Source organism: Vigna unguiculata, chromosome 6 (assembly GCF_004118075.2).
Source record: "Vigna unguiculata cultivar IT97K-499-35 chromosome 6, ASM411807v1, whole genome shotgun sequence".
Classification (NCBI taxonomy): Eukaryota; Viridiplantae; Streptophyta; class Magnoliopsida; order Fabales; family Fabaceae; genus Vigna; species Vigna unguiculata.
This window is the reverse complement of record NC_040284.1, coordinates 8,523,476-8,534,807: the sequence shown is the minus strand read 5'-3', so window position 1 is coordinate 8,534,807 and position 11,332 is coordinate 8,523,476. Positions and strand designations below refer to the sequence as shown.

General features: G+C 43.7%; 1 protein-coding gene across 1 annotated transcript; it reads right to left on the bottom strand.

Annotated features, from left to right (window-relative positions):
• Positions 1–5,144: 5,144 nt before the first annotated feature.
• LOC114188361 lies at positions 5,145–5,839 on the bottom strand. The gene is made up of 2 exons (XM_028076955.1): positions 5,696–5,839; positions 5,145–5,579 (listed from the first exon to the last, which is right to left on the bottom strand). Exons 1-2 carry the CDS (start codon positions 5,837–5,839, stop codon positions 5,145–5,147), a joined length of 579 nt encoding a protein of 192 aa, XP_027932756.1.
• Between the last annotated feature and the right edge of the window lie 5,493 nt (positions 5,840–11,332).

The following is an 11,332-nucleotide window of genomic DNA, read 5'->3' as shown; positions in this document are numbered from 1 at the left end:
TTTGAAGTAAAAACACTCTTGTGTCTCAACCATTTGTGAGAGTTTCCTCCCTAGAGAGTGAATACTTTTAAGCCTTATCTTGCATAGCAAGTGGCGACACACATCCACTCATCTTCAAGGTTGCCATGGCTTCTAGCCTAGCCTTGTAGTGGCGTGCTTCTCACATTTTTACCATTCCTTTCCTTTCCATTTTATGTTTTCTTCTTCCTTTAATTGTTCTTGGTTTTCTATGGTTTATGTGCTTTCTATTTCCTTTTTGTTTTGAATCAATCCATCATCTTCTTCTCTTGAGCTTTGGGAATGGAACCTTCACATCTAGATAGCTTGCTATCTTAATGTCCAGTGGGGATTTCACTTAGCTTTCTTAATCAACTCACACCATATTAAACAATCTTAAAAGAAAACAACATAATCCTTCATTAGGGTAAGCTAGTGAAAAATATTCTTATATCATGACACTCAATATGCACCTTTCACAATCAAGCATAAACAATAGACATCCACACGTGAGTTACCGAAACAATTAAGACTCTTAGACTTGACCATCCGGATACGTACAACAAGGCACCACCACGAGACCATGGAATTATGTCCTAGCAGTGAGGCACCACCACGAGGCCTTCGTGGAATTACGTCCGTACATGAGGCACCACCACGAGGCCTCTGTGGAATTGCGTCATGACCTTGAGGCACCACCACGGTACCCTCGTGGAATTACGTCCTTAAGTTGAGGCACCACCAAGAACTCTCACTAGAAGGGTCCATGGGATTACGTCCATTAAATGAGGCACCATCATGAACACTCACTATGAAGGTCATGGAATTACGTCCTACCCATACTTTATCCATGTTTCACCAACACCTCATACCGTTCTCATACACATCAATCTCATGTCAATATGCATATATATACACCAAACTAACCAAGCATATATCACACCAAGTCCATGCCAAACACATCAATTTCCAACCCCAATATAACACATAAAGTACATATAGCATCATGGCTTGAACTGTTTCAAGCGCACATCAACCAATCATGTGAGGCATACTTATATATACACTTAACAATGCCAACCTCGCTCAAGCTAAAGAGCCCTTGTTCAGGCGAGAGAAACCCCTCGCTCAAGCTACCTACTCTTGCCTGGGTGAGACTGCAATAGGGAGCACGTCGAGGTCTTGCTCAAGCTAGCCCAACTCGCTCAGGTGAGACTACCCTCGCTCAGGCGAGTGGCCTTCGCTTAGGCGAGCCCTCGAAACAGAGTTGGGAGTGAGCTGCTGCTCTCGCTCAGGCAAGAGCTCTTCGCTTAAGCGAGAGCTTTCGTTTTGAGCGACCAACCCGCTCACCTAGGTGAGTTCAATAGAGCTCACGACTCTCTCTCGCGTAGAAACAGATTCGCATCATCATAGCAGTACAATCCACGCATTTTCACACAACCAATAACATATATCAACCATCCAGTACATAAAATCAACCAAACAGGCATCTAAAACTGGAAAAAAATAAAGCCCTAGCTTCCCTTACCTGGAAGAAGGCTACCAAAGACTCGCCCACCCAACCAGCTGAGCACAACAGCTCTAGGACTAGATTTTGTGAGCTGAAAAGAGGTGAAATCGGAAAGAACACAATGTTATCATGACGAATCTTTGTTGGCTCAGAAAACCAGCTGGGAAAAGGCGAAGATGGGCTAAAAGAACTTACGTGGAATAGAGGAACGGAAAAGATTGATTAGCTAGCTTGGAAAAGGGAAGGAAGCCAAAACCCTAGCAAAGCTCTGTAACGAAGAGAAGGGTTTAAGAGTGAGTTGTTTGCCAAGTACAAGTAGAATGGAAACTGAAAGGGCAGCTTTGGGTCCTGAAGCCTCTAAGTGGGCTGATCTTAGGTCCACTAAAAGGCCAAGCCCTAAACCTTAAGACAGTAAGAAAAAGGGCTTTACAATCTCCCCAACAACAATATTTTCGTCCTCGAAAATGAAGACTTACCAGGAAAAAGATGCAGGTGTGACTTCCTCATGTCCTTCTCCAACTCCCAAGTGGAGTCACCAGTCCTCCGATCCCAAATGACTTTGACTAGACTGACTGGCCTTCCTCGACGCTCCTCCAGTCGACTACCCTCTAAAGATATGGGTGGTACTTCCATCTGTACATCCTCGACTTCCAACACGTGAGAGGGGTCAAAAACATACTTTCTCAGCTGTGACACGTGGAATACCGGATGGAGATTTGCCAACTTTGGAGGCAAGGCAACCTCACAAGCCACCGGCCCAATCCTCCTCGAGATTTGATAAGGCCAAGGAACTTAGGAGAAAGTTTTCTTGAGCGGAGAGCCCTTCCCACACCGGTGGTTCTAGTCACCCTCAAGAATACGTGATCTCCAACTGCGAATTCCAAGGGTCTCCTCCTACGGTCTGCATAAGCCTTCTGCCTACTCTGAGAGGCCTGTATCCTATCTCTCACCATTCTTATCTTCTTAGTTGTCTGTTCTAACAATTCTGGTCCCACAAGTACTGCTTCCCCATCCTGATACCAACACAGCGGACACCTACACTTTCGGCCACAAAGAGCCTCATATGGTGCCATCCCAATGCTCGCATGGAAACTATTGTTGTAGGTGAACTCAATCAATGATAACACTTCATCCCAAGCACCCAAGTGATCCAGTATGCATGTTCGTAGTAAGTCCTCAAGTGATTGGGTCGTCCTCTCTTACTGACCATCTGTTTGAGGATGATAGGCTGAACTCATCGTGAGCTTGCTTCCTAGAGCACTCAGCAAGGTCTGCCAAAATTGTGATGTGAATCGCGGATCCCTGTCTGATACAATGCTCGAAGGCACCCTATGCAACCTCACAATATCCTTGATGTACAATTGAGCCAACTTAACCATAGACATCCTCAAGTTCATTGCTAAGAAATGAGCACTCTTGGTCAATTGATCCACTATCACCCAGATGGTGTCATGCCCTCTAAAAGTTCGTGGCAAATGGGTCACAAAATCCATCGAGGTGCTATCCCATTTCCACACTGGTATCTCCAGAGGCTATAGGATTCCACCAGGTCTCTAATGTTCCACCTTTGCCTTTTGACAGGTCAGACAGGCAGATACAAACTGAGCTACATCTTTCTTCATACCCTGCCACAAAAAATTTTCCTTGAAGTCTTGATACATCTTAGTCATGCCAGGATGCAAGCTAAGACGACTCTTATGTCCTTCCTCGAGGATCAATTTCTTCTCTTCAACATCATCAGGCACACACACTTTACCCTGAAATCTCAATATGCCATCATTACCCAAAGCAAAATCCTTTGCCTCTTCTGACCACAGTTGCTCTCTAACCCTGTTCAGACTAGCATCCAACAACTGTCTTTCTCTAACTGAGTCCAGGAAGTCACTAGATATGGTCAGGTTACTACACCTAATGAATTTTGATTCTAACTCCACCTGTATTTTCATGTCTCTAAATTTCTCCAGTAGTTCCACCTCCTTGATCATGAGGTGTACGGTATGTACCGTCTTCCTACTCAAAGCATCAACTACTACGTTCGCCTTCTCTGGATGATACAAAAGCTCAAAATTATAATCCTTCAAGAATTGCATCCATCTTCTCTGACTCATGTTCAGCTCCTTCTAATCAAATAGATACTTGAGGCTCTTGTGATCACTGCACACACGAAATTGGGCACCATAAAGATAGTGCCTCCAGATTTTCAAGACAAATACTATAGCGTCCAACTCCAGGTCATGAGTGTGGTACTTTCTCTCATGTACTTTGAGTTATCTCGATGCATATGCCACTGCCTTCTTCTCTTGCATCAAAACACAACCAAGCCCTAAGTGAGAGGCATCACAGTAAACCTCAAAGGGTCTACCAACATCAGGAATGACTAACACTGGAGCACTCATCAACCTCTGTTTAAGCTCCTGAAAGCTTTCCTCACACTTATCCGTCCAAACAAAAGGTTGGTCCTTCCGGGTAAGCTGCGTTAGAGGCACCACTATTTTGGAGAATCCCTCTATGAATCTCTTGTAGTAGTCGGCTAGACCCACGAAACTTCTGATCTCAGTCGCCGACTTGGGACTTTCCCATTTTACTACCGCCTCAACTTTTGCTGGATCCACTGCTATGCCTTGTGCAGATATCACATGGCCCAAGAATTGCACTTCATCCATCCAAAATTCGCACTTGTACATTTTGGCATATAGTTGCTTCTCCCTCAGAATGCCAAGCACTAGCCCCAGGTCCTCGACATGCTCCTCTTGAGTTCTAGAATAGATAAGGATGTCTTCTATAAAGACTACCACGAACTTATCTAAGAATGGGTTGAAGATCTTGTTCATGTAGTCTATAAACACTATCGGAGCATTGGTCACCCCAAAAGGCATAACCACGTATTCGTAGTGCCCATCACGGGACCTGAAGGCCGTCTTCTGCACATCATCAGCCTTAACTAAGATTTGATTGTATCCTGACCTCAAATCAATCTTCGAGAATACCGATGCCCCATGCAACTGATCCAACAAATCGTCTATCCTCAGCAGGGGATACTTGTTCTTTATAGTCATTTTGTTCAGCTGCTGGTAGTCCATGCACAGACGTGAACTCCCATCCTCTTCTTCACCAACAGTATTGGTGCTCCCAAAGGCAAAGTGTTGGGTCGTATGAACTGCTTTCCCAACAACTCCTCTATTTGCTTCTTGAGTTCCACCAACTCTGTCGGAGCCATACGGTATTGAGCCATCGACATTGCTCCGATTCCAGGTACCAAGTTAATCGAGAACTCCACTTCTCTACTTTGAGGTAACCTTGGTACCTCATTTGGAAATACGTCTTCAAATTCTTGCACCACCGGTATGACAGACTTCATCTCTTCTCCCTCCACCTCTAGATGTGTGAAGATTAGGAAACACTGAGCACCGTCCTGTAGCTCCTTCATAACCCCGTTAGATGATAGCAACTCAGGCTCCTCTTAGTTGGGAAATAATAACTTCTTCTCTCGGAAATCTATAAGAATGCGATTGTTAGAGAGCTAATCCATTCCCAAGATCACCTCTAACTCTTGTAGAGGTAGGCATATCAGATTCACCTTGTACACGCGACCTTCTACCTCCACGTGACACCTAACACACAAGGACGATGTCCTAACCTAACCGGACGCCGGAGTGGACATCACAAGGTTACATTGTAGCTCACAAACTGGTAGACCTAACCTTTGCACACAAGTTTCTGACACAAAAGAGTGTGTCACTCTAGAGTCATACAATACACATGCAGATTTATCAGCAATCACACAACGACCCATGACGAGGTTACCTGAGCCTGCTACCTCCGCTCTTGTCATGGCGTACACTATATTTGATGCCTGAGGCCTGTTGCTTCCCCTCCTCTGTTGGTTCTGGGCTGGGGCCGGAATTGAGGGACGTGTCAGTGTCCTCGTGAGGTTGGGGCAATCCCTGCCAAAGTGGCCTTCCTTGCCACAGTTGTTGCACCTCTTGAAGCTTGCAAGCTGGGGGCAAACATTCCTCTTATCGATCCCCCACACTAGTAGCACTGAATTGTACCCTGATGGGAAGAAGACTCCCTAGACCCCGGAGACTGGGAATGGGGCCTAGTATAGGGTTTCCTGCTTTCCTCGTGCCTATATCTGGACCCAGATGGTCCTCCCACTCTCTGCTAGTGTGGGTGCTGAGTTTCCACCTCCACCTTAATCTTCTCCATGACCCTAGCCTTCTCCACCAAAGCTGCAAAGTCCTTGATCGATAGTGGGGCCACCATTAACCGAAGATCTCCATGGAGACCATTCTCGAATTTGCTGCATCGCCATTCTTCATCCAGCAACATAGTGTAAACTTCGCAGGCTTGTGGCGCAGGAAGTCCCCCACAGTCGGCACTCTAACTAGTGCAATCGCCGTCCTAGGCTGCGCTGCTACCGGTGTCTACATCGCATCCACCATCCGGTGAATAGCCTCTGCGATGTCATCAGCACCACTACTCCTTCTCCTCCTGTTAGCAGCCATAGCCTGGATATGCCACATTACAACTGTTAAAACCGATTCACTTAGTTAAACAAAGCCACTCATCTCTTACAAACATACAACTAAATCACACACAAAATCAAACGGTAAGCTCACTCCCCAAAAGCCCCAAAATATTTTTTAAAATATTTTCAAAACTTTTGCTCTAATACCAATTGTAACATCCCTAAGGAATATTACTAATTTTTAGTAAATAAAATAGGAAGTGAAAATAAAACCTCATTTAATATAATACCATTTCCCAAAACACGGGAAATTAAAATCTTTACTATAACATAATTCATATGCTCGTAGTTACAGTATTACAAAATCCATCAAAATTCAACATAATAAAATTTACATCAAAAGTATAAATATAAAAATCCTTTCAAAAGCCTAGGTAGCCCCTGCACTCCGCCTCTAAGCATCTCCTGGCCCACCTGTCAAATCATCTGCTCCCGGATAACAAGTTATCCAATCATCGTCACACACACAGAAAGGGTGAGCTATGCACAATATATAAAAATATACATGAAATAAATATGCCACCCATCCCAAAGTTAACAAGACTAAGTATTTCATTGTTTTCAAATGACTCATCCATGATCTCATAGTCCTTCATGAGTCATATACATGAACTAGGTCTTGGGACTTCATTGTGCTTCCACATTTGTGGTCCAACCTTATGAACCTATCCTGCTCATAGTCCTGCCCTACAGACTCCTCGTCTATAGTAAATCATCCAAGCCTTCTTAACTTGGACCTTGGCACGCACGCAATCACCATACTATGGACTCCTCGCCCAATAGTAGCCAATGGGAACATAACAGTTCCTTACTCATCGTGCATCCGACGCATGTAATCGCCATACTAAGGACTCCTCACCCATTAGCAACCGATAGGAACTCAACCAGTTCCATGCCCATCATGCGTCCAACCCTCAAGCACATCCCAGACCCCTATTGGACTTAGTCCTTCAAGCCCAAACACCACAAACACAAGCATATAATTCCTATCCTTTAGGAAATAACAAGAAAACAGTCCAAACAGTGCACAAACACATGGCTCCGCGCCACTCTCACTTAAGCCACGTCTGTTCGCCCAAGCTAGAACCTCGGTCTCGCTTAGGCTAGCCCACCTCGCCTGAGCGAGCGTGTAATAGTGGCTGTACCTCGTCATGTCGCTTAGGCGAGCTCTTCTCGCTTGAGCGAGACCTCAAGTCGCTCAACACACACAAAGATCCTTGCTTGGATGAGGATTCAACAAGGAAACACACCACGTCTCATTGCAATCTCACTTAGGCGAGCCATTCTCGCCTAAGCGAGCATGCCTATCGCTCAGAACCCCAAAACCTCTCACCTAGGTGAGAAGTCACGCTCAAAACATCTAGCTTTCCTCGTGACCTCGCTTGGGCGAGTGTCTCCCGCCTGAGCGGGAGACCAAGTCGCTCAACCCCGTCCATGATCGCCTAGGCGAGAAACGCGAACCAGAACCAAAAACGAGACTCTGCAACTCTTGCTTAGGCGAGATGGACTCGCTTGGGCGAGACTTGCATGGTTTCAAGTCTGTTCACGCACACAATTCACCCAACCTTGCCCAATTCGCACAACAAATAATATCATTCAATTGAGAAACAATGCACAATCATATAAACATAACTTGGGCACAATTTTGGTTCCCAAAAATCCAAGTCGAACCACAAACCATCTGTACAGTATAGAAAATACCCCTGTTCATCCAATTAATTGAGAAATTTGTTAAAGCAATGATCATAGCACCCAAACCCCTAATCTCCATCATACATAACTCGAATTTTATAGCATAAACCCATCAGAATTTTATACATATCACAACAGTACGAAAAGAATAGGATTTCAGCTCCCCTAACCTGGAATTATTGATCAAAAATTCGGAGAAAAGAATGCTTCTCCTCAAGCCTCCTTTCAATTCACCTTTTGCGCACTCAAACTCACCACTCCCAACCCAATTTTCGTCCTTCTCTCAGAGTCAATGTTTAGCACTGCTAAAACCCCTCTTTTTCCCCCAACAAGCATACAACAATCAAAGTACTCAAGCATACATAGGACTCGAACCCAAATCCTTTCACACAATCAAAGTACTCAATCAAAGTACTTGAGCTAGTACTTTTCCACGTCATATCCAACAATATTTAATGCCATAAAGGCTCTTCCTACTCGTGTTTATTAATTAATTATTTATTTAATTAATTAATTTTCACGGGTCTTACAAAGGCCAATCTACTCTCCTCGGGGCACATCTTGGCATCGAATATTCTCTCAATGTCCTTCATCCACTGGTCTGCGACATCCAGACTGGTCTTCCCATTGAAATTGATTAGATGGTGCTTTAGAAAGTCCTCCAGACTCCATTCTCGATGGAGAGATCTTGGTTCAGGGTCGTGGACAGGTGCGGCGGTCCTATTCTCCTCTAATTGGCGGAGGGCCTCTATCTGCTGCCTATTGGCGTCCTCAGCAGCCAACCTTGCAGCCTCCATCTGTTGCATCACCAACTATTACTGCTCTAAAGATGTTGCCTGGCACTGCATCGATGCTTCATGTTGTTGCATCATATTAGTGCTCTGTTGAGTTAAGGCGGCCACCATAGCTTCTATCGCCTTAGCGATATTCGCTGCGTCACCTTGAGAAGACTGAGAGTTCCTACGCGGAGGTGCCATGTCACTAGCACACAGGAAAAACAAAAGTTAGCCTTGGTTAGATGAAAAGTTAGCTAGCAACACACAAGCCACAACAGTAGCTAAGCAAGCACACTAGACCATAGATCCTAAGGAACGACTGCTTTGATACCATAAATGTAACGTCCCAATTAAATAGATGAATCCAATTTAATAAAATGCCACATACATACATGTCCAGAGAGTACAGAAAATGAGATATGAACATACATAGTACCCCAAACATATTCATAACAAAAGGAAAGGGGCACTACACTTCCTAACGTAAGTACAATAGATCAAAAGTTACACAAGCTCTTGTCCAGAACAAGAGAAATATAACTAATAACATTTCTTCAGCGGAGGGCTCCATAGAGAGCCCAATACCAGTCCATACCCATCAAGTTGCAGTATCCATGTTGTCATTACCACTGCCAGGGGCTCTCACATCTGCTCACATCAATAAAAACTGATGATCATCGCAAGAGAAAAAACCACACACATAACAAGCTAGTGAAAAAGATTCTTATATCATGACACTCAATATGCACCTTTCACAATCAAGCATAAACAACAGACATCCACACGTGAGTTACGAAATGAGGCCTTCGTGGAATTACGTCCGTACGTGAGGCACCACCACGAGGCCTCCGTGGAATTGCCTCCTGACCTTGAGGCACCACCACGGTACCCTCGTGGAATTACGTCCTTAAGTTGAAGCACCACCAAGAATTCTCACTAGAAGGGTCTATGGGATTACATCCATTAGATGAGGCACCACCATGAACACTCAATATGAAGGTCATGGAATTATGTCCTATCCACACTTTATCCATGTTTCACCAACCACTCATAGCGTTCTCATACACATCAATCTCATGCCAATGTGCATATATATATACATCAAACTAACCAAGCATATATCACACCACGTCCATGCCAAATACATCAATTTCCAACCCCAATATAACATATAAAGTACATATAGCATCATGGCTTGAACTGTTTCAAGCACACATCAACCAATCATGTGAGGCATACTTATATATACATTTAACAATGCCAACCTCGCTCAAGCTAAAGAGCCCTCACTCAGGTGAGAAGAACCCCTTGCTTAAGCTACCTACTCTTGCCTGGGCGAGACTGCAACAGGGAGCACGTCGAGGTCTCTCTCAAGCTAGCCCAGCTCGCTCAGGCGAGACTACCCTCACTCAAGCGAGTGGCCTTCGCTTAGGTGAGCCCTCAAAACAGAGATGGAAGTGAGCTGCTGCTGTTCTCGCTCAGGCGAGAGCTCTTCGCTTAAGCGAGAGCTTTCATTTTGTGTGACCAACCCGCTCGCCTGGGCAAGTTCAGCAGAACTCACCACTCTCTCTCGCGCAGAAACAAATTTGCATCATCATAGTAGTACAATCCACAAATTTTGACACAACCAATAACATATATCAACCATCCAGTACGTAAAATCAACCAAACAGGCATCTAAAACTGGAAAACAACAAAGCCCTAGCTTCCCTTACCTGGAAGAAGGCTACCAAACACTCGCACACCCAACCAGCTGAGCACAGTAGCTCTAGGACCAGATTTTGTAAGCTGAACACAATGTTATCACGACGAATCTTTATTGGCTCAGAAGATCAGTTGGGAAAAGGCAAAGATAAGCTAAGAGAACTTATGTGGAATAGAGGAACGAAAAAGATCGATTAGCTAGCCTGGAAAAGGGAAGGAAGCCAAAACCCTAGCAGAGCTCTGTAACGAAGAGAAGGGTTTGAGAGTGAGCTGTTTGCCAGGTACAAGCAAAATGGAAACTGAAAGGGCGGCTTAGGGTCTTAAAGCCTCTAAGTGGGCTGATCTTAGGCCCACTAAAAGGCCAAACCCTAAACCTTAAGGCAGTAAGAAAAGATGCTTTACATTATAGATAACTAAAAATGACAATAAAATCATGTATTAATTTTGTAAAGGTCGAATAATTTTGTAAAATCCTAGAAAATGGTAGTTTAGAAGTGATAATGGTTTTAAAAATAATGAGACTCGATTATTTCAATATTAAAAAGGTTTTAGTATAAATAGAATTGTTATAAATGAGTTTCATTATTTTAAAACACACCATCTCTCTAGAAACCACTTTTCTGGAGCTCTCTAACTTCTCTCTAAAATGAGTTTCATTATTCTGTTTGTGTATGTTAAGTTTCTGTTGTCTTTTTGGTTTTTTCTATTTTCTATTGCATGTAAGCCCTCTTCCGCTTGCATGTGGGGTTTTATTTATCGATATGAGTCTTTGCTGATCAGTGATCATAATGATATGTCCTTATCATTCTTGTGATGTTTCTATGTGTAGATAGAGCATCATGTAGAGTTAGAGACGTCTGACGTTTATAGAGTTCTTTAAGCTAGATACCAGGTAAGGGAAGCTAATGTCGATTATGTCTCAAACACCTGTTCAGAATGTTATTATATGTTTATTCTGTAATTCACTGATGTGTTTGATATGTGAGTTGAGTTGTGACGTTTGAAAATGATAAATACTTAGGTTTTATATGTTGTTTGAGAATAATCGTATGCTAGGTGCAATTGGATGCAATTGGTGTGAAATTTTTGATAGAATTAATGTTTGATACTTGAATTGCCTTT